At 38.2% G+C, this 24547-nt stretch overlaps 1 protein-coding gene and 1 pseudogene across 3 annotated transcripts in view; one reads left to right on the plus strand and one right to left on the minus strand.

Moving 5' to 3' along the window:
* The window catches only part of LOC309641915 (cytochrome c oxidase assembly factor 8 pseudogene), a 1056438-nt pseudogene that overhangs the window by 38276 nt on the left and 993615 nt on the right, over positions 1-24547 (minus strand). The gene's annotated exons all lie outside the window — the stretch shown is intronic.
* Positions 14147-19344, plus strand: LOC309641884 (meiosis regulator and mRNA stability factor 1-like). 2 transcript variants are annotated; one of them, XM_082422533.1, is made up of 2 exons: positions 14147-16995; positions 17233-19344. In XM_082422533.1, the coding sequence occupies exons 1-2, from the start codon at positions 14282-14284 to the stop codon at positions 18695-18697; spliced, it is 4179 nt and encodes a 1392-aa protein (XP_082278659.1). In that variant the 5' UTR covers positions 14147-14281; the 3' UTR covers positions 18698-19344. The 2 variants fall into 2 exon arrangements, with proteins under 2 accessions (XP_082278659.1, XP_082278658.1); XM_082422532.1 differs by having other exon boundaries at positions 14148-19343.

Here is a 24547-nt window from a genome sequence, read left to right on the forward strand (position 1 = left end):
GTGAGAACACATATGTCTAGTGAATAAGACACTCAAACAGCTTCATCTTCTGTACCTGTCTACTACCATCAATCAATGTGATGCCATTTTTCAGGAGAAAAATAAATGTTATATGGCCAAGTGTATTAAAAATTGGCTTTTGATATATGACTACATCCACTTATTATCTTCCAGAATAAAAGCAATAACCTAAGCTCTTTCAGTATAGAATTTCAATTGACTCTGGAAGATGAAAATGAGTTCTGCTTCCTCAAAACTACAATTATGATGCTGTATTTTTAAAATGTCTTGATCATGCTGTCAACTTCAGGTCATCTCCAAAAAAGACCTCAGCGTATTTGTTTGGATGCCACATATGAGGGTTTCCATGTCCTTGTTGTTCATCATTGTATCTCTGATGCCAATAATCATTTCTAGGCCCTGTGATCATAAAGGGAACTAAAACTTTCTAAAAACACTTTTTAGATGACAACGTCCATAAATTAACCCTATTCAAGAAAGTGTGCTGATTGCAAAAACAAAGACAGGCCTACTAAAATTCTACCATCTTTTTCTCTTCAATATCTAATCATTGCTGAACCACTTCATTGTCTACTGATGCCAAACAAAAAAGACAAAGCAAAAGCAAAACAAAAACAATAAACATTAAGAGAGATTTGGGAGATGTTAAGCAGGTACTGGCTTCTGGTTCTGTGCTAGACATTATGATAAATATTAACTATTATTTCTTACCACTGGTATTTTGCCTTATGGTGTTGCATCTGTGTTTAGCCAAAGAATGCCAGATGGGAATGAGAAACCAATTGCTCACTATGCAAGAACAATGACATATACATTACATGTACAATAACAAATCTCCAGTGGTTATCAAGGGAGCCCAAAATACCCACAACCACTTTTGTCAACCTTTAACAATTAATGGAGCACAGACTCCTTAGAATATTCTTTGGCAATTCCTCTCTAAGGAAATCATACACCTTTAATTATGTAAACAGAAATGCAACTTGAATTTTTCTTGCCACCTACCTCCAAGCTTTGAAGAGTATAATTTCTAAAGCTCCTTCTCTGGTCAGCAGCTATTGCTTTCCAACTATGTTGTCTTTCTCCCATAGAGTGGTAGAAGATAATCCTTTCATACCACTTCATGACTATGAAATGTCAGTAGAATAACTACCCAAGGAATTCATGCATGTTATAATTTTACACTGATTTTCCCACTCATAACTGAATCTGTTTCTTGGAAAGTCTTTTTTCTGTGGTTCTAAGAGGTGATTTTTATGTTAGCTTGGATATATTCAAACAACATATTTAGAAACTCTGCATTAAAAAATTGATTTAGAATTAGGTCTGGTGACATACAATAGATTAAGATATTTAAAAGTAATTTAAATGCTTGTAGTATATGGCACATGATGACCCAATAAAGACATATTGGTCAACGACTTTGGCTTTTCCTAAATTGTTCCAAAGAAAAAACATGTATTATTTATATAGATAACTTTTTCTATCATCCATTGTAAACCTGACACCAACAACAACAGGTTCCTGACAATTATTTACAGCACTTGAATGATCAAACAACCTTATTTTGGGCAACAGCCTTTCACATACTTATACTGAGTTTAAATAATTTTTCAAAGATTTCTGGTCATTGTAGTACTATGAATTTAGGTTTTAAAATCTTTCCATCCAAACCCAAACATATAGCAATGATAAATAAATTATTGGAACCAAAATGAAAAGCTATAGGTGTATCTTTAAGCTAATATCTCTTTGAACCAGAAACAGAACAAACACAAGCTGCAGGGAGAATGAAGCCATGGTCTTGCTGGACCCTAGGTCTAAAAGAGCCTGGGAGGTGGTTTCCTACAAGGTAACAAGGACAAAAAGCACCATATACAGGTTGGGGAACTGGATCCAAGTTCATGACAGGAAATCTGGGGCTGCTGTAGGACTTTGCTACCCTTGACAAGAGATCAGAGAATGCTGTGACTGTTGCCTGGGGCCGTGGCTTCTGAAAGCTGCTGGAGAAAGAAGCAGCATCTAAGCAAGCAGCACCTGGGCCAAACCACCTGCTGATTCAGTGACTAAATCTGCAACTTCCCCAATGAAACCATGGGACAGAGGCCACCAGTCGACATAAAAGGGGATGGAGAGGGATGGAATGGTAAGTAGTTTCCACCAATTATGAGCCCAAAAGTGAACTTTCCAATCACATACAGAAAATGTAACATTAAGGAAGAGGAGGAACAAAATCGATAAAAAGGAGTCGTATTCACTTTTGCCAAAAATGAAAGTAATATAGAATCTTAAAATGGCTTAAACGTATGTTAATCATCACACAGGTAAAGGAAGGAAAATAACCATAAAAATGAATTATAAAATACTGGTAGATAGCTATAAATTAAGGTAAAAAGTAACAAGTTAGAAATCCTTGAAATAAAAAAGATAGCTTTTGGATTGAAGAGCTCAATAGATAGGAATTTTAGACTGGACCTACTCACTGAAAAAATATGATAGTACTTAAAATTCAGCCAAAATGAAGCACAGGGAGATAACAAGAAAAACAAGGAAACTGGAGAAATGTTGGTTAGATGGAAAGGCTCCAGTATAGTTCTAATAAAAGTCCCAAAAGTAGAAAATAATGGAAAGTGTGAAGAAACTGTCAAAAAGATAATGGCCGAAGATTTCCAGAACTGGAAGAAAAAAAAAATTCTCAGGCAGAAATAATACATGAAGAGAAGGGTAGAATGAATAAAATCTAAACAAAGACACATCCAAATGAAATTTCAGAACATCAGGCATCAAGAGACCATCTTCAAAGCTATCAGAGAGAAAAGGCAGGTGCCCTATAGAAGGTCAACAACTAGACTGACAGCAGATTTCTCATTAGCCAAAATATACTTCAAAAGTACTTTGAAGTCAAGTTTTGTTTATTTTTTATTATTAGTGACTTCATTTTTTTTACAACAGTTTAGGTTTCCAACAAAATTGAGAAGGAAGTACAAAGATACCCCTGCCCACACACATACATAGTCTCCACCATTATTGACATCATTCACCAGAAAGGTACATTTTTTATCAAGGATGAACTTACAGTGACACTTTATAATCACGCAATGCCCATAGTTTATCTTAGGGTTTGCTCTTGTTGGCTTCTTTTACTTAGTGGTATTCATTTAAAGTTCTTCCATATCTTTTCATGGCCTGACAGTTCATTTCTTTTTAGCTCTGAATAATATTTCATTGTCTGGATGTACCACAGTTTATTCATCCATTCACCTGATGAAGGACATTTTGGTTGTTTCCAAGTTTTGGTAATTATGAATGAAACTGCTATAAACATCCAGGTGCAGGTTTTTGTGTGGGCATAAGTTTTTAATTCCTTTGGGCAAATATCAAGGAACATGATTGCTGGATCGTATGGTAAGAGTATATTTAATTTTGTAAGAAACTTTCACAGTCTTTCAAAGTTGGCTGTACCATTTTGCATTCTCATTAATGTACGAGAGTTTCTGTTGCCCCACATCCCCACCAGCTTTTGGTATTGTCAATGTATGGGATTTAGTTTATTCTAATAGGTTCACAGGGGTATCTCATTGTTGTTTTGATTTGCATTTCCTTGATTACATACGATGTGGAGCGTCTTTTCATATACTTATTTGTCAGTTGTGTATATTCTTTGGTGAGCCGTTTGTTAAGGTCTTTGGCCATTTATTAAATGGAGTTTTTTGTTTTCTTACTGAGTTTTAAGAGTTCTTTGTATATTGTGGATAACAATATTTTATCAGATGTCTTTTGCCAACATTTTCTCCCAGTCTGTGGCTTGTCTGTTCATCCTGCTAACATTGTCTTTCACAGGAGGTGAGGAAGCATGCTTTAGTGCTAGGATTAGGTCTCAGTGTTTTAGTGAGCCTATGCTCCCGGGATGTAAACTTCACAGTTGTTTCTTAGTTTTTTTCTTTCTCCCTCTAGGTGGGACGGTATGGCTGGAGTGGGCTGGAGTAAGGTCTTTCCCTTCCCCAAGTCACTTAGGCTCTGGTAATACCCCAGCAGGTTAAGTTCTAGTTAACTAGTTTCCCCTGAGAGCAGGCTTTGTTAAGAACAACAGAATGCTCTGGCATGTTTCAAAATGGTTCCTTTCCCCTCACCTTCCAGAGTGGGAGGCGATTTTTCTCTGATATTTCCTGTGGGAATCAGGTCGAGCATCTGGAAGTAAATTTCACAATTTTGTGGCAGTCTCTCTATGACTGGGTCCCCCAGCAATTTTTAACTCTCAGACTTGTCCACACTGAGCTTCCAGCAGTTCATCAATGACAGTTCGGGTTTTCCTGTCCCAGAAGGTTTTTGCTCCCAAGTCTCTGCTCTGGTAAGCCATGACTCTGTGCTGCCTTCTGACTCTCTAATCTTGGGGGCAGTGGTTTGCCTTGTGTCCTCCCTTGTCTTATGGATCCAAGAAGAATTTATTTTTCAGTCTGTTCAGATTTTACTTGTTAGGACAGAGTGGCAATTTCCAAGCTCCTTATAAGTGCCCTGGAAACCAAAAGTCTGAAGTCAATTTTTTGTCCCAAGAAGACTGGGCAAAAGTAGTGGCATCTTGGCGCAAAATCAAATAAGCCAGGCACAAAGGGTGCCAGCTGAAAGGAGGGAAGGTTTGAGGTAGTCAGTGATTCTGGAATCATTTCTGAACTGAAGGGCAGGTAGTTAAGGCAGATTTAATTCAGTTCCTGCTGCTATGCATATTGGTGCTCCATAAGTGACTCCAGGCAAATTCCAGAAGCTCACTTACAGAGCAGCATTTCCCCAGCCTATCCCATGGAACATGATGAATGAATAAAAATCTCTGTTAAATGAACAAAAAGGTTCCACTGTCAGATATGATTAGAAACTGCTGGGTGAAACAAAATTAGGTTTCTTCACAAAAGAATTTACCAGAAACTTTGCTATATCAATATGCCCTATGAATCTGTAAAACGGGTGTTTAGAATGCAGGGTGTTTAGATTTTCAAACTTCTTTGAGTTTAGATTGCTATTTCCTTAGAAGAGCTAACGAGATAATCCACCACACATGCTTTGGAAGAAAAGCTTCTTTAGATTTATCTAGTCTTAACATTTTCACGGTATTGTCTGACAAGTCTCTGGAGACACAAAGTAAAGTAAGCAAAAAAGCATTCTCCAGTCACTATAAAACTCACCACAAACTGCCCACCCCTGATGATTAAAGACCATGTCAGTTAAGGTGGAGTCTTACATATGCCAGATTGCCCTGTGGTTCAATCATACTTTTGTCCATTTTGCCTTCCGGTCCTCTCTGCTTTCACTGATTCAGGGTGGAGTAGTTTTTGCAGCTACAAAGGTCACTTGTTAAAGGCCTGGTCCTTTTTTACCTGTTTTATTGGTTCAGGAACCTGCTAAGAGTGTGACTTAAAGCAATCCCAGAATCATGTGTTAAGCTACACATAACTGGCTTGTTTAATAACACTTTGTACCACTACTGCACATAGGCCACAAATGATGGAGAATTCATCTGGTCTTCTTGTTCGGGCCTAAGAGGTGCTTCCCTTGAATAAACAACTAAATGCCTCATGGAAATGAACAAAATTTTGATTTGTTATCATCTTAATGACAAATGGTATTTTATACAATGGCAAGACGTTTGATACCCAGAGAAAAATATGCTTGGTTGGGGTAGCATTCTATTCGATGGATCACTCCTATGATCTACCCATTCTGGCCTCTAGAATAACAACTGCGAAAGTCAGGTGGATAAACCAGTCTAAACATCCTCATATTATTAAAACCACAATAAAGAGTAAAAACTAAGTCCACCTTTTCATGTAAATAACAATGATAACACCTAGCACTTACATAGTGCTCACCATGACCTAGATGTCTCAGCACTTTGACACCTGAACACATTTAATCTCTCTAAAAACTCCATGAGACAGAGAAGGTGACCTTAATGTCTGGAAACACTTACAACAGACATTATAAATGACTTACAGATATCACATTAGAGCATATGATACGTTTTATGTGCTGTGCAAAGTTGTGATGAACGTGGTACATTAATTCATTTCCATCAGTACTTGCTCGTGCATCTGTGATGTGTTGCCTCAAACGATCTCTGCTTTTTCACTGAATAAACATGTAAAGTAAATCAGAGGGGTTGAAAATATATAAAAAAATAATAACATAATAACATCTATGCTACTGGATCTTATAGCTGCTGTGTACTATTATCTCCATTTTAAAGATGAGAAGGCTCAGAGAAGTTAAGCCATTTGCCCAAGGTCACAGAGCTAGAAGTGGTGGAGAAATAATTTAAATCAAGGCCATCTGACTTGAGAGTCCATGCCCTTATTGGGACCATAAATAAATAAAACAACCTATAAATAGTATATAGTAGGGTTTGGAAATGAATTTGCATTCTCTTTGCTGGCCCAGTGCAAATTTCTTGTCTTTTATTTTCCAAATTATTTATTTATTTGTGTCCCATTTTGTTCTATAGCAAGGAAGTCATTTCTCTATATCAAGGCTTTTATTTCTTACAATTGTAAAACATTCTCAGACTTTCTCAGTTCCAGTCCTAAGGATGTTTGTAGTGCAAAATGACTGCTACAAATTACTCAGGAGCAAGAGTACTGGCCTCTCCTGCTACTTAGCAAGCTGCTACAGTAGTATTCATTTTGTGTGGAAAGAATAACTTCCAATGGGGTCCACGTTTAGCAAGAACTGAGTCTGTGTGGGTTTAATTATACTTTCTGTTAGACTCAATTAAATGGCCACCAAGTTTCTGATATCTTAGGTCTTAGGTTGACTATTAATTTCATGACTGCTGCCATGAAGGTCGGTCTCCATTTCATTACATTCATGGATATATACATACACATCTATGGAAAGAATTGCAAACAGAACAGTTTTCTGGTTTCCTTTCACATGTTAACATGACTTACCAACTCCATTTTTTTTTCTAAAGTGGTAAATCCCTGAATGATCTCCCTCTTAAGAATGATGCCTCAGACCAAAACTGAATGTTAATGGCCCATAGCCTTCAGGGTGAAAAGTCAATTCATTAGGAATCTGCTGTTTAATATAGGATTTGTTATTGGTCCATGTACAATCAGGTGACTATTACAACCAGCCATTAAATTATTAATGGTGGACAGTTTCCACAGAAAGTGTCATAAAGTATGTAAAGTCTAAAGGGAATATGAACTGATACAAGGGAGGAAGGAAGGAAGGAGAGAAGGAAGGGAGGGAGAAAGGAAGGGGAATGAAGAGAGAAAGATTGAGGATTTAGAGAGGAATTGATGAATGTCCATCTATGAACTAGGGGTTGGGAGGACAAAGGGAGTATCTGGCCTCAACAGGGCACGTATAGTTAGAGAAGCGAAAATTGGGGGTATTGTTTTGAATCCATCTACATTTTTTATTGGTTTATGAAATTCAATATCTGTGTCCAGAGAAAATTTACTACTTTGAATAAGACAGAATGATGGGGCTGGATCATCTCTGACAGTGACTTGACAGACACATTCCTAATTATCAGGAATGAGTTTTCTGGAACAGAAGGCAAGGGAGTGGGTGTCCTCCAAGGAAGGTTACTATTCATGCTCAGATAACCTGTTCCAATACCCTATTCTTGGATAACAAAGAATCTTAATAGAATTGAACCTATAATATTTAATGCTCTTTTAACTCACATATTTGAAACTTTTGAGTTTAGTGACTGAAAATTTGGAAGCTAATACATTTCTCTATATCTAGAGGAAATAAATTCTATTAGGGGATAGCCACACAAAGCTATGCCATGTGTTTCTGAATTTAAAAGCCCTGAGTCTAAGGAATCGGTCAAATGTCTAAAAAAAATCTTACATGGAAAGTTTTACTCTGCGGCTTGAAAATAATGAACCATGTCTCAGCTATTAAAGTAACAACTTAAACCCATTTGCTTTTTTTCATTAAGGTGAAAGACTCATAAGAAAAGATCCTATGGAAAAGCAGAAGGATGGAATATTAGAATGGCAAGCAGCAGTATAATATTTTAAGAAACGAGCATATTGCCTCTCAGCACTTGTTGTGCTATAATGATGTGGCTAATTCGAAGATGGAAAATAATTTAAACCAGAAATCATAGCAGTAGTATAGTAACTGTTTCTCTGGTTTTTTCATTGTTATTGTTGTTGCTTTTAATTTGCTTCTGTGCCCCATACGTTCTATGATGTTACATATAACTTGTAATTTTTGATGTATAGGCATTTAGAATTGGACTTTGACTTATTTGATCAGACAGTATATATGTACATATAGCTGATTCACCTTGTTGTATAGCCAAAACTAACACAACACCGTAAAGCATTTATACTCCAATAAAAATGTAAAAAACAAAAAGGACAATACATAAAAGGAAAAACTAAAAAAAAAAAAAACTACTTGAGAGGATATATTTCTCTTAGCTTGCGTGAAATAATTAGGTTTTACTTGTGTAATGTTATAGAACTCATTTAAGATCTTCCTACTGACTGACTTGCTTTCTTTGGTTTATTCAGAAAATCAGAACAGAGCGCTAACTGACACTTCAAAATCCTTAGCTTGATACTGATGATACCCAATCAACATTAGGTCATCTGTACTTTCTGAGAACACTATAGATACTACACCAGTAAAAAAAAAATTTCTTTGATTCTCTCAAACTCTGAATCCCACTAAAAGTAATGGTTTGTGGTAAACTGTCTTCACTCTTTTCCTTAATCCTATGACAAATGGGACAAGTACATTAAGAGATACAAAACTATTACTGTGCACTCTTGGCCATATCACAGTTTCCATTTTAGGAATGTAGATCACGAAGATGTGTCTACTTTATTCACACTGTGGCTTGACTAGCACCGTATGCTTGAGATTCTTAATACATGCTACTTGATGACTGATTTATACACTCCATTTACAAGGTGTTAATGTAAAAAATGGCCAAATTCAATCTCATGTCTCCAAATTAAAATAGTTTTTACATTTTTCCAGTAATATCTTTTATAAACAACACTAAATATTACTTCAAATTCGTCAACAGCTCTTTATGATTAGTTGAAATTCTACGGCAACAGAATGTACATGAAATGTACAAATAAATACGTTCTCTACTAGACAAATAATACACAGATGGCTTTAAGTTTTTACTGTGGATTTATGGCCTGTGTATTTTGTAGTATTATTTGTTGCAACTAGTCTGGAGAGTTATTCTGAGATATTGAATATGGAAAATAAAATTTAACAGAACTTCAGAAAGTAAAAGGAGAAGTAGAAACACTATGTTTCATCAATGCAGCAAAACTGTTACTTTTTTCTAACACATATGTCCAGTGTTCATTGCATGCACTAGAAATTAACATATTTTGGGGTAACAAAAAATGGAGAAGCCCCATTACAAGTATTTACTATATTAACAATTATTTGAGAGTGAACCTTTTATAAGACAAATTCAAGTGATTTTCCAGGGTTGGAAACATGGGAGACTGAAAATAATGTGAGCTTTTGAATCTATCACAGTTATAAACCTGTCTCTCTCGCTGTGATTCAGATTTGTCATCTGTAAAGTGGAGGAAATATCACCTACCTCAAAGGCTTAAAAGATAGTGAAATGAGATAACTTATTACACATGAATAGTGAGATTTCAATAGATTACATGAGATATCCATAGGTCCTCAGTAATGATAGTTCTTATTATCATTTTTATTATGTCAGTTTTCCCCCTTCTAGGTGTGTGAACCAGCAAGACAAAGGCATGGGAAACAGAAAATGTAAGAAGTTAAATGCCAGGGTAAGAAATTTGGAATTTTATTCAGTAGTTAATAAGAGACCATTAAAAATGTTTCAAGAAGAAAAATTAACCTTATTTGGACTCTGCTTTACAATAGTAGTGCTCAGATTTTAGGGTGCATGAGAACCCTGGGGGTGATTGTTAAAAATGCAGATTTGAGGACTTCACCCTGAGAAGTTATGACCAATTAGGTCTGATATAGGATCCAGCTGATTCTGTTACAGAAAGTCCTGGAGTCACGTTTCATGAAAAATGCCATTTTAAAGATATTAATCCAAATGCAATACGACGGGCGTCTTGGAAGGGGAGAAACTGGACACAAAGAGGTCACTTAGACGCTTACTACTCAAAGTGGGGCTGGCCAGCTCACAGCACTGAGAAGACCCTGATACTCAGTGGAAATGGGGAACCCTGGGCCAGATGCAAAACCAATGAATCAGAATTCTCATTTTTAAAGCTTTATTGAGGTATAATTGACAAAGAAAAATTCTATATATTTAAAGTGTACCTACAACATAATGTTTTGAGATATATACATATATATATATATATCATTATATATAGTGATTCACCACAATCCAGCTAGTTACATCCGTCACTTCACATAGTTGCCATTTTCTTTTCTCCTTTTCCTTCTTCTCCTCCGTCTTGTTTTCTGTTGTGAAAACACTTTAGATCTATCCTGTTAGCAAATTTCAAGTATACAATACAGTATTGTTTAGTCACGTTGCACGTTAATAAGATTCATGGGTAATTCATCTACATATTAAAATATGAGATGACTGGCCTATAATGTTGACAGTACAGATGGAGGCCCATCAAAGCCTGAAATTGGGCAGTGACAGAGGGAGAAGAAATGAAGCATTAAATAAGAGGGGATGCACTAGTTAACCTTATAAATTGTGGACCTAAAAATTCAGGCCTGAGGGGCCCTCCCTCTCCATAACTCTGGTGGGTCAGTCTCTGTTCCTACTAGAGAACTCACTGGATTTGTAAGAAGGAATAAATGCTCACCTTGGACCACCCTCTGTTGCTCCTGCCCACAGCAGATGTGGAGATGGGTTTTCTCTTTCTCAGCCTTAAGAACAAATTTCGGAACAGCTGCAAAGCTGGCTGAGACATTTTCAAATAACCATCTGGCCTCACTTCCCACCCTGGTGTGGCATAAACATGGAGATGACAGAAGAGGGGTGATTATCAGATTCAATTTGGGAACTCAGGACTGGAGATTGGAGGGTAAATGAGAATTTAGTAAAATGCAGGGATGAGATGTTGGACCCTTTGAAAAAATGCCTTCTCAACACAATAGCTTCCCAGAAGGTGACAAAGGTATTCACATCTCTTCCTTTGACCCTTGAGAGATTCTCATTTTCCTAATTGAAGAAAGTTGCCTAAGCGCTGGAGGTGCCAGGATATTGTTTCTATGATGATGAAATAGATTACTGCCCACTGAGTTGCGCCCAGAAATTTGTAGCTGCACAGCTCTCCTAATGTGACAGAGGGAAAAGCACATTGTAATTTTGATGTACAGTCGTTTCATGAACATAGCATTAGTGCAGAACTTCAGGGGTGCCTGTATAAGCCAGAGAGTGAGGCTGAATTAAGTATGGAGTGATTCTTGAGCTAGCAGAGGTGTTGTATTAGCTGAATGGCAGAGCATGCAATTTAGAAGCTGTAGGCTCTGAGTTTTCTCTCAGCAACACTGTCTAAACATAATTAATCCGTTGCTTCTCACAGTAAGTGACACTAATTACTTGCACTCTAATTGCTATGTACGGAGTAATGTTACCCCGTTCTAAGTGCTCTGTAGAGTAGCGAATGAGATCTTTAATACATTATCATGGATTTCATGTAATTACAATTCTTTCCAATGGAGCAAAAGGAAAATATTGTAGGCTACTTCATCAGGTATCAATAAATAACTTCTATTACCACTATTAAGAAATAGTGATTGAACCTCTTCCTTATTATTAGCGTGTATGTGATTAGAACTGTGTGTAGTTGTAAGTGCCAGCCCTTGGAACTGAAAATTTGCCCTTTGCTAGCTATGTTCTTGCTAGATGATCTTCTCTTCCAAAGAAAATGATTCTAATTTATCCTAAATTTTATTAATTTCCTAAAATCAGAGACATTGAATTGACTAGATAAACAGAGAAAAAGGAAATATTAACTTCTAATCTGATTTCATCTTTAGGTTCTGTATCTTTATCTGGTTTTATTCTTTATCCTTTACACTATATTTTCCTCCCTTGTACAAGATTGACTTGTTATTTTATAGATTTTAGTGCTTAAGTATTTGAATTAGCTAAACAGTGCTTGAGCTTCTTTCTAAAACTCCTTACAAGCATTTTCGGTTCTAGAAAATTGTTCTCTAAAAACAATTTTAAATTATAGCTGAAAAGGAAAATGTTCTTGAAAGGACAACTCTAAGTTTCTTGACAAAGACAAGTTTCTTGAAAGGGAAGATTCCTTGAGTTTAAATCTTATAAGGTAAAGAACATCATGTGTGCTCTGAAGAAAGAAATGTGATGCAGTAAAGGAAAGGAAAATAACAAAGGAAAATAGGCCTCTCTTTATAATGTGCTAAGTATTAGAATGAAAGTAGGATTCAAAATTGTATGCCTTATACAACTTATTGTTTCTTCTCTTCTGACCGCCTTATGTAGATTTTAATTATTCTGGTTTTGTATGGATTTAATTTTCTCATTCTTTTGAATAATTATTTTTCATTATACGATTTATGTTGAAGAATTCCTTAGTTATTTCTCTGGGGAGTATAATTGTCTTTCTAGTGTGGTTTTTTTGATTCTGGTGTTTAGTAGCTTTTTCTTTAAGGAAACTCTAGCTCTTCCTGTATTTGCTAAGTCATTCTATAGGTTTGAGAACTTTTCTTCAACTCCTAAGTTTATGCTATGTATAAACTTTAGATTGCCTCCAAAGAAAAAAATATGACTAGTGAAGTACTTGGTATAGGGGCTAATTTAAGGATATTTCACTATAAGGACATCCTGTGGTTTATAAAATTTGTTTATTGGGAATATTTATTTCTCTCTTCGTTAGAAATGTAAATGACTGAAAAAACTTGTAAATTGAATTTTATTTTCTAAAATGTTTTTAGCTTTTGAAAGAGGAAAAACTTGTTGAAATTATAGGCAGAAAAGAAAAAGTTTCCATCTTCTCCTATTCCTATCATTAATGTATATATTTAAACAAAAATTAATTTTAATTATTTCCTTTTCTACTATGTAATGCTGTTTCTAGATATGCCCCATGCTTTTCTTAACTTCAAAAACCTGCTTCCAGCTCTTCATATTTCTATTATTAATTGAATATATTTACACCAAAGTTAATTTTGTGTCCTTTCTTAATCACTATCTGTATTGCATGTGCTCCTTCTAACTGCTTTACCTAAAATGGCTTCTTTTCTCACCACCCTTCTAAACTGCCCCCATCCTGCATCACTTCGTTACTCTTCATGGTACCATTACAATGGAAATAGTGTGGTTTTTTTTAAAAAGACAACATCAACAATATAACTGACGCCTAGGAGGAAGAGATATCTGGCCTGAAGTCTTCACTGCATCAATGCATGTCACTTTCAGTTTCTTCATCTGAAACAGGGACATAAAACCTGAGTGACGTGGATAATTTCCTAACACAAAAATTTACCAAAACTGACTCAAGTAGAGAGAAAATTGAAACAGTCATTTGAACAGGAAAAAAAGTTTTTATGGAGCAACCCATATAAAGTTTTAGAGGATAATTTGATGAAACCTTTAAAAAACAGATTTTTCAATGCTATTCTAACTATTCCAGAACATAAAAAAGATAGAAAATGACCCCAAGTTGGATAAAGACTGAATAAAATAGGATATATAATTATCACATTAAGTTTAAGAAGACATCCATTACCTCACGTGGTCATCACTTTTGTGTGTGTGTGTGTGGTGAGAACACTAAGGGTCTTCTCTCTTCACAAATTTCAAGTATAGAACATAGTATTACTAATTATAGTCATCATATTTTACATTTGATCCCCAAAACTGATTCATCTTATGACTGAAAGTTTGTATGCTTTGATGAAGGTCTCCCCATTTCCCCCACCCCTCAGTCTCTGGCAGCCATCATTCTACTCTCTGTTTCTATGAATTTGACTTTTTTTAAAAAAAAAGATTCCACGTATGAGTGAGATCATATGTATTTGTCTTTGTCTGACTTATTTCACTTAATATAATGTCTTTCATATTCTTCCATGTTGTTGTAAATATCAAGATTTCCTGGGAGGGTGCGCTTGGCGGCGGCGGCGGGAGCTGCGGAGTCGGGAATCAAAACAAAGGGCCTGGGGGGGTGGGGGGAAGGCGGTGGGGCCGGAATGTGAGCGGAGGTGGAGCCGGCGGCTGAGGGTGGAAGAATGAAAGAAAAGAAAGATGAAAGAATGTTGAACCACTTTGTATGGCTGTATGATGGAAGGAAACGGAACTGAGAACTCCTGCAGTAGAACACTTGGATGGCTTCAACAAGATAATGATGCTAAGCCATGGCTTTGGAAATTCTCTAATTGCTTTTCTCGTCCTGAGCAAACATTGCCACTTAGTCCCCAAACGAAAGATTACATGGAGAGCAAGAAAGTTGCTGTGGAATTAAAGGATGTACCATCTCCCCTTCATGCTGGCTCTAAACTTTTTCCAGCAGTCCCACTTCCAGATATCCATTCTCTTCAGCAACCTAAAATACAGCTTTCAGCTGTCCCCAAAGTAAGCTGCTGTGCCCATTGCCCTAATGACCCCTCCACTTCGCCAATGCGTTTTGGTGGTGGCGGTGGCGGAGGGACTGGTAGCTTGATTCCCCCAGGCGCACTGTTAGACTCGCAAAGCACCAGGACAGTCACGTGTCAGGTGGGGTCAGGGTTTGCTTTCCAGTCTGCATCTTCACTCCAGAGTGCCTCAGCTAGGAACAATTTGGCCAGCGTTGCAAGTGACTTTCCCAGCATGTGTCTAGAAAGTAATCTCTCTCCCTGCAAACACCTGCCCTGTTGTGGAAAGCTCCATTTCCAGTCATGTCATGGTAATGTGCACAAGCTGCATCAGTTTCCAGCTCTCCAGGGCTGCACCTCCTCCGCTGGCTATTTCCCCTGTTCTGATTTCCCAAGTGGGGCTCCCGGGCACTTGGAAGAGCACATTTCACAGTCGGAGCTAACGCCTCACTTATGCACCAACTCTTTGCACCTAAATGTGGTACCTCCGGTTTGTTTAAAGGGCTCACTTTACTGCGAAGACTGCCTCAACAAGCCGGCAAGAAATAGTATAATTGATGCTGCTAAAGTCTGGCCAAATATACCACCTCCAAATACTCAGACTGCACCTGTTACTATTTCTCTGTGTAATGGCTGTGGAACCAAAGAAACAGGGAAGGAGACCACGTTGTTATTGGCGACCAGTCTAGGCAAAGCTGCTTCGAAATTTGGGTCACCAGAAGTTGCACTAGCCGGACAGGTGCTAGAAAACTTACCCCCCATTGGAGTTTTTTGGGATATTGAAAATTGCTCAGTCCCCTCTGGCCGCTCAGCTACTGCAGTTGTACAGAGAATTCGTGAGAAGTTTTTTAAAGGCCACAGAGAAGCAGAATTCATTTGTGTGTGTGACATCAGTAAAGAAAACAAAGAAGTTATTCAAGAGCTGAATAATTGCCAGGTAACCGTTGCCCACATCAATGCTACTGCAAAGAACGCTGCTGACGACAAGCTCCGCCAGAGCCTCCGAAGGTTTGCAAATACTCACACTGCTCCCGCCACTGTGGTTCTTGTGTCAACTGATGTCAATTTCGCATTGGAACTTAGTGACCTGAGACACAGGCATGGTTTCCACATAATTTTGGTCCATAAAAACCAGGCCTCAGAAGCACTGCTGCACCATGCTAATGAGCTGATCAGATTTGAAGAATTCATTTCCGAACTGCCCCCCAGGTTACCAGTAAAAATGCCATGCCACACTCTGCTCTATGTTTATAACCTACCAGCAAATAAAGATGGCAAGAGCATCAGCAACAGGCTCAGACGCCTGTCCGATAATTGTGGCGGGAAAGTGCTAAATATCACAGGCTGCAGCACAATCCTCCGCTTCATAAACCGAGATAGTGCAGAACGGGCTCTGAAGCGAATGGAAAATGAAGATGTCTTTGGTAATAGGATCATCGTGTCATTTACTCCAAAAAGTGGAGAACTCTGTGAAACAAAGAGTTCAAATGCAACTGCTGATAAAGCGAAGTCTCCCAAAAAACTTAAGAATCCAAAATTGTGCCTCATCAAAGATACAAGTGAACCATCTTCCAGTGCCAAAGCCGCACCTGGAAAAGGGTCGCAGGCAAATTCTGGATCTGCTACCAAAAATACCAATGTTAAAAGTTTACAGGAGCTATGCCGCATGGAGTCGAAGACTGGCACTCGAAGCAGTGAGCCCCAGCAAGGCCACCTGAGGCCGGTGGCACCTCCTCACAGAAATTCAAGTGCTGCAGCGCCCACACCTAAAACCTCGGGGGTGGCAGAATCCGTTTACAAAACCAATCCAAAAAAAGAGAACCTCAGCACCCGCAGTGTTACCAGTTCTCCTGTAGAGAAAAAAGATAAAGAGGAGACTCTGTTCCAAGTGAGTTACCCGTCTGCTTTTAGCAAGTTGATCGCATCCAGGCAAGTGGGTCCTCTGCTCACGCCTCAGTCTTGGTCTTCTCGGAGTATGTCTCCAAACCTCTTAAACAGAGCATCCCCACTTGCTTTCAATGCTGCAAATTCGAGCATTGGTGCCGACTGCCCAGACCCATTTGCAAATGGTGCTGACATCCAGATCAGCAACCTAGACTACAGATTGTCCCGGAAGGAGCTGCAGCAGCTCATGCAGGAAGCGTTTTCTAGACACGGCAAGGTGAAGAGTGTTGAGCTCAGCCCCCATACAGATTATCAGCTCAAAGCTGTTGTTCAGATGGAAAACTTACAAGAAGCAATCAGTGCGGTGAATAGCCTCCACAGATACAAGATTGGCAGCAAGAAGATCCTGGTCTCACTTGCCACAGGAGCTGCTAATAAATCACTCTCTTTACTGAGTGCAGAAACAATGTCCATTCTTCAGGATGCTCCCGCCTGTTGTCTGCCTCTTTTTAAATTTACAGATATCTATGAAAAAAAGTTTGGACACAGGTTGAATGTGTCAGATTTGTATAAACTAACAGACACAGTCGCAATCCGTGAACAAGGAAATGGCAGACTGGTGTGTCTCTTACCCAGCAGTCAGGCCCGCCAGAGCCCCTTGGGGTCTTCCCAGTCACATGACGGCTCCTCAACAAACTGCAGCCCAATTATATTTGAAGAGTTAGAATATCACGAGCCTGTCTGCAGGCAGCACTGTCCCAATAAGGATTTCAGTGAACATGAATTTGATCCAGACTCTTACAAGATTCCTTTTGTGATTCTCTCGCTGAAGACGTTCGCGCCCCAGGTTCATAGTCTTCTGCAGACACACGAGGGCACCGTGCCTTTATTAAGTTTTCCAGATTGTTATGCCGCAGAGTTTGGTGAGCTAGAAGTAGTGCAGGAAGACCGCGGCGGGGGTGTTCCCTTGGAACACCTCGTCACCTGCGTGCCAGGTGTGAACATCGCCACTGCACAGAATGGCGTCAAAGTAGTTAAGTGGATTCACAACAAGCCCCCGCCTCCAAATACAGATCCTTGGCTTCTGCGTTCTAAAAGTCCTGTGGGTAACCCCCAGCTGATCCAGTTCAGTAGAGAAGTGATCGATTTACTGAAGAGCCAGCCATCCTGTGTCATACCGATTAGTAATTTCATCCCATCTTACCACCATCATTTTGCAAAGCAATGCCGGGTATCAGACTATGGATATTCCAAGCTGATCGAATTGTTAGAAGCAGTGCCTCATGTGTTGCAGATTCTTGGAATGGGCTCCAAACGCTTGCTGACCCTTACCCATAGGGCCCAGGTGAAGCGCTTTACTCAGGATTTACTAAAACTTCTCAAATCCCAAGCCAGCAAACAAGTCATTGTGAGAGAATTCACGCAGGCTTATCATTGGTGTTTCTCAAAGGACTGGGATGTCACCGAATATGGTGTTTGTGAGTTGATTGATATCGTATCAGAGATTCCAGACACAACCATCTGCTTGTCCCAGCAAGATAATGAAATGGTGATTTGTATCCCCAAAAGAGAACGTACCCAGGATGAAATAGAAAGGACAAAACAGTTCTCCAAGGATGTTGTGGATTTGCTGCGACACCAACCCCATTTCCGGATGCCCTTTAATAAATTTATCCCCTCTTACCATCACCACTTTGGCCGGCAGTGCAAACTCGCATATTATGGGTTTACCAAACTACTCGAACTTTTTGAAGCCATACCTGATATTTTACAAGTATTGGAATGTGGAGAAGAAAAAATCCTCACTTTGACAGAGGTCGAACGGTTCAAAGCTCTAGCTGCCCAGTTTGTTAAACTCCTTCGGTCCCAAAAAGATAACTGCCTTATGATGACAGATCTGCTTACAGAATATGCTAAGACTTTTGGTTACACATCTCATCTCCAAGACTACGATGTCAGTTCAGTTTCGGCTCTAACACAGAAACTCTGCCATGTTGTAAAGGTTGCTGATATGGAATCTGGCAAACAGATTCAGCTGATCAACCGCAAGTCTCTGCGTTCTCTCACTGCCCAACTGCTGGTATTGCTGATGTCTTGGGAGGGAACTGACCATCTTTCTGTTGATGAGCTCAAGAGACACTATGAAACCACCCACAGTACTCCTCTCAACCCCTGTGAATATGGGTTCATGACTTTGACCGAACTTCTGAAGAGTCTGCCTTACTTAGTTGAGGTATGAATGGTAATGGTTCTGGAACCACCGTAATGAAAACTGTTGTATTGGGTGTTTATAGATCACCAAATGGTCTAAATTAAACTGATTGGTCATTTTATAGACAAACAGACAGAGGCATTGGCAGGTGCAGGCACCCTGCCCAAACAAGTGACAAGCCAGGATGAAAGCCCTGGCCTCCAGATTCTTAGACTGGGGTGCCTTTTTCCTGTACCAGGCTAGATTCTGCTGCTGTTACCTCTTTCTGAAGGAGGTTGCTTATGTGGTGGTCTGTCAGTCAGATGCAGGGCAGAAAGGAAGGTTTGACTGGCTGGTCACCAGGTGGCCTTTCAAGAATCACAGTTCGGGGGACTTCCCTGGTAGTGCAGTGGTTAAGAATCCGCCTGCCAATGTAGGGGACATGGGTTTGATCCCTGGTCTGGGAAGATCCCACATGCCGCGGAGCAAATAAGCCCATGAGCCACGACTACCGAGCCTGCGCCCTAGAGCCTGTGAGCCACAACTACTGAAGCCCATGCGCCTAGAGCCCATGCTCCGCAACAAGAGAAGCCACCACAATGAGAAGCCCACGCACCACAACGAAGAGTAGCGCTGGCTCGCCGCAACTAGAAAAAGCCCGCCCTCAGCAACGAAGACCCAATGCAGCCGCCATAAATAAATAAATAGATAAATAAATCTTAAAAAAAAAAAAAAAAAAAAAGATTTCCTTATTTTTATGGCTGAATAACATTTCCTTGTATATATAGATATACATACCACATTTTTTTCATCCATTTATCTATCAACAGACCTCTTGTTTTTTTGATAATAGCCATCCTAACAGGTGTAAGGTGATATTTCATTGTGGCTATGATTTGCATTTCCCTGATGATTAGTGATGTTAAGCACATTTTCATGTGCCTATTGGTCATTTGTATGTCTCCATTAGAAAATGTCTATTCAGGTTCTTTGCCCACTTTTAAATAAGATTTTGTTGTTGTTGTTGAGTTGTATGAGTTTCTTATATATTTTAGATATTAATCCCTTATCAGGTACAGGGTTTGGAAATATTTTCTCCCATTCCATAGGTTGCCTTTTCATTTTGTTGATTGTTTTCTTTGCCATGCAGAAGCTTTTTAGTTTGATGTAGTCCCATTTATTTATTCTTGCTTTTGTTGTGTGTGTATTTAATGTCATATCTAAAAAGAGTATTGCCAAGACCAATATCAAGGAGATTTTCCCCTATGTTTTATTCTAGGAGTTTCACAGTTTCAGATCTTACATTTAAGTCCTTACTCCATTTCAAGTTAATTTGTATGTGGTATAAAATAGGAGTTCAGTCTCACTCCTTTCAACAGCACATTAAAAGATTATACATCATGATCAAGTTGGATTTATCCCTGGGTTACAAGATGGTTCAACATATGAAATCAATCAATGTGATACACCACATTAACAGAATAAAGGATTTAAAATCTCTCAATACATGCAGTGAAAGCATTTGACAAAACTTAATATTCTTGCACAATAAAAACTCTCAACAAATTACGTATAGAAAAATGTACCTCAACATAATAAAGGTCACACATGACAAGCCCACAGCTAACATAATACTCAATGGTAAAAAGCTTAAAGCTTTCCTCTAAGATTAGGACCAAGGCAAGGATGTCCATTCTAGCCACTTCTATTCATCATAGAACTAGAAGCCAGTGCAATTGGGTAAGAAAAATAACTAAAAGGCATACAAATTGGCAAGGCAGAAGTAAAATTGTCTCTGCAGATGGCATGATCTTATATATGGAAAACCCTAAAGACTCCACCAAAAAAATGTTGGAATTAATCAATTTAGTAAACTTGCAGGACAAAAATCAGCATACAAATATTAGTTATGGTCCTTTGCACTACCAACGAACTATCAGAAAGGGAAATTAAGGACTTCCCTGGTAGCGCAGTGGTTAAGAATCCACCTGCCAGTGCAGGGGACATGGGTTCAATCTCTGGTCTGGGAGGATCCCACATGCTGCAGAACAACTAAGTTGTGTGCCACAACTACTAAGCCTGCATTCTAGAGCACGCGACCCACAACTACTGAGCCCGTGTGCCACAACTACTGAAGCCTGCGTGCCTAGAGCCCGTGCTCCACAACAAGAGAAGCCACCACAATGAGAAGCCTGCATACCACAATAAAGAGTAGCCCCCTCTGGCCGCAACTAGAGAAAGCCCGTGTGTAGAAATGAAAACCCAATGCAGCCAAAAATAAAATAAATAAAATAAATTAATTAATTAAAAAGAAAAGAAAGGGAAGTTAAGAAAGCAATCCTACTTACAATAGTATCAAAATAATAAAATACCTAGGAAGTAAAAGACCAGTACACTGAAAACTATAAAATGTCAATGAAAGAAACTGAAGAAGACACAAATAAATGGAAAGATATCCTGTGTTCATAAACTGGAAGAATTAATATTGTTAAAATGTCTATATTTCCCAAAGAAATGTATCCTTATGAAACCCCTATGAAAACTTCAATGGCATTTTTCACAGAAATAGTAAAAACAATCCTAAAATTTATATAAAATCGCAAAAGACCCTGAATAGCCAAAGCAATTTTGACAAAGCTGAGAGCATCATACGTCCTGATTTCAGACTATATTACAAAGCTATAGTAATCAAAACAGTATGGCACTGGCATTAAGAAAAGACACATGGACCAATGAAACAGAATCCAGAGCCAGAAATAAATGCACACATATACAGTCAGCTAATCTTTCATATGGGTGTGAATAACATATAATGGGGAAATGATAATCTCTACAATAAATTGTATTAAGAAAACTGAGTATCACCTGCAAAGTAATTATTGATTTATTTTGTTTCTTTGTTTATTTAGAATGGTACAATCTGATTCCAAAGATTTGAAAAGGTAAACAAATAGCCAGAAAACATCTTTTAAAAAAAGCAATCTAAGAATTCCTTTATAACCCTGTAATGGAGATAGCCTTTCGACCTTCTGAATCAAAATCCAGATGTCATAAAAGAAAAAAATTGACAATTCAAATACATAAAAATAAAAATGCATGGGGCAAAATAAACACCAGAGCAAATGATAAGCTCAGAAATAATAGTTGCAACCCATATTACTGGAAAAAAAGCTAATTTTCATATTTCAAGCACTCTAAAAATCCATAAGAAAAAATACTGATTCTTGTCCCAAAAGGACAAAAAATTTGAACAGACATCTAAACAAATGGCTTTTAAACTTATAAAAAGAGACTCAACCTCACTCATGGTAAAAGACATGGAAAATTAAAATTGTAATGGAATATATATTTTTTTAAAATTTCACATAAATAAAAATCCAAAAGTAGACCATACATTCTGTTGGTGAGATTGTGGGAAATAGGTATTCTGCTACATTTGATGAGCGTTTACATTAGTTCAACCCCATGAAGGACAGTTTGACAATATTAATAGACATTACAAATACATATATTTTTAGCTCCAAATTCTACTTTGAATATTTGGGCTATTGATGTACTTAAATAACTACCAAATAAAGCATATGCAAGATTATTCATTGCAATACAGTTAAGACTGGAATCCATCTAAATGTCCCTATATAGGTGACTAGTGAGATGGTACACCCATTCTAATAGGTAAAAAGGAGCCATAAAAAGAATATAGGAATTCTCCATAATTTGATATGAGAAGTATCTAATTTACATTTTTAAGTTAAAAAAAGCAAAATGTAAATACTGTATGACGTATGCTATCTTTTGGATACAATAATAATAAATATTTATATTTATTGTGTAATGAAACCCTGTATAAACATAGAAGAAACTAAATAACAAGGGTTACTTTGTTGAGGGTGACAGTGGGGTCACCCCCCCCCCGACAGTACAGCAGGGTATGAACTAAGCAGAACTGTGAGCCTCAGATGGGAGTGAGAATTTTTACTCTAGACTTTTTAGTATGTTTTTAGTTTTAAAACACGTGACTGTATTAACTATTCAAAATTAGTTGAAAATTTAATTAACATTATAAAATATTTACCATAAGGAAAGAATGTTTTAACTCAGTTGTGCAAAATAATAATAGCAAGACACTTTGAATGAGTCAAAGTGATTATATCAAGGAGCTTGCCTGTGACTTTGTAAATGCTAGAATCCCCTTGGCCATGGTTTTCCCCATTTTCATCCAGTGGTTGTTGGAGCCCAGAATGGAGATGAAGTTTGTATGCAGAGCCAGGCCAGGCTACATTGAGAAAGAATTGTCATGGGGCTGGAATATCTGCAAGAAAAGAGTAAGAGTGTCTCCCCACTCAGAAAGAGCAAGGAGAGCTGTTTAATGTGTTTGTTTTGTTTTGTTTCACTGAGCTATGAGATACCTCCTGGGAACTTCTTCTACATTGGTTCCTTTAGGGTAGGACTAGATAAAATGGATTTTCTTACAATTACGGTGACCTCTGTTTTTAGTGTCATGCTCACATCACATGGCCTAGTTAAATCTGGATTATCAGCTATTGGCATAATGTGTGGCAGCAAAGAGGAGAGAACAGATTAAGCCATCAAGGTCTGAGGACCAGAAAAAGTCCAAGGTTCAGAGTCTGAAGCTGCTCAGAGAGGTTTTTGTTTTCTTTACACGATGAAGATCTATTTACCAAGAAGGCACAGATGATTCAAGTGAGACAATCTGTTTAGTTCTATTTGACTTTGTAGACAAGGGAGGGAAGCAGGTGTGGGGTGGGGGAAGTCCTTGTTTTTCTCTCTTTTTCCTTGAAATGCTCATTTGCTCCCTTCCATTAAATTTGTATCCAGATCCTGGTCTTATATCTTTCCTTGAAAGTCTTCTCATCTCTTATTTATCTTTTTTCCAACTACTTGATTTGGACCTGATCTTCTATGGTGGATGTGTGGGAGTCATCAAGTTTTCTAGGTATACTTCTCCAAAGGACAGCAATGTTATCATCACCAGTCTCATAAGTGAAGAATAATAATTTATATGTACACAAGCATCTTCGGTGCATATTATTGGCTCTCGATAAAAGGCAAATAGTAATGATAAACCTTGAAATACGCTTTTCGAAGATACCAGACAGCAAACTGCATGAGCCATTTTGAAAACAGATTCAAAGGGAGATGTCTTGAACTTTCATTTCCCGTCTGCTGGGTTTCTTTGAAGTGAGAGTTAACCCTGACATGAAACAGCTCCAGAAACTGAGCCATGCCCAGTTGTTTTTGGCCTGATAATTCCACCCCTACTGATGATTCCCACACACAACTGGGTGCCTTTGATGACTCACTCTTCTCCTCTTGGACATAGGCCTCCAGACTTTTATGCACTTCCTATACAGCCTCCTTGGAAGAAAAAAGGAATAGCTTAACTTAACAAATAAAATCAAATGAATTATCTGCTCCCTTTCTAACCCAAGCCCTTTCTTACAGAACATTCCCTCCCTTCTTTGTTCTTGTTTGTAGTAGAGCTCTTCTAATTCAGAATCTGCTATTCAACTAAAATAGAGACTTCATCTTCTGGGTGGCAGAAAGCAGAAGGAAGATGTTGTATAAATAACCCAGGAAGAGTGATTCAAAGCTGTTTTTTTATTTTTTTGAGGACAAAATAAGAAAAAAAAATATTTTGTTTGTAAAAACTATGGAATTTGGTGAAATGTCTTTAAGACTAAAACCTATTCTTATGCAACCTTGTTGAGGGCTGAGGTCCTGAGGTAGAATGCTGATTTGAGAAGAATCCCCAAACTGCCTCTTTTTTTTTTTTTTTTTTTGGCCACAAACACTATTCTTTAAAAATTCTGCTTACCTCCTGCTTGGAAAAGACTAATCCTCAAAAAGCAAAACATGTTTCTATAGGGAACTCTG

This window comes from Balaenoptera physalus (assembly GCF_965194825.1).
Source record: "Balaenoptera physalus genome assembly, chromosome: 13".
Taxonomy (NCBI): domain Eukaryota; kingdom Metazoa; phylum Chordata; class Mammalia; order Artiodactyla; family Balaenopteridae; genus Balaenoptera; species Balaenoptera physalus.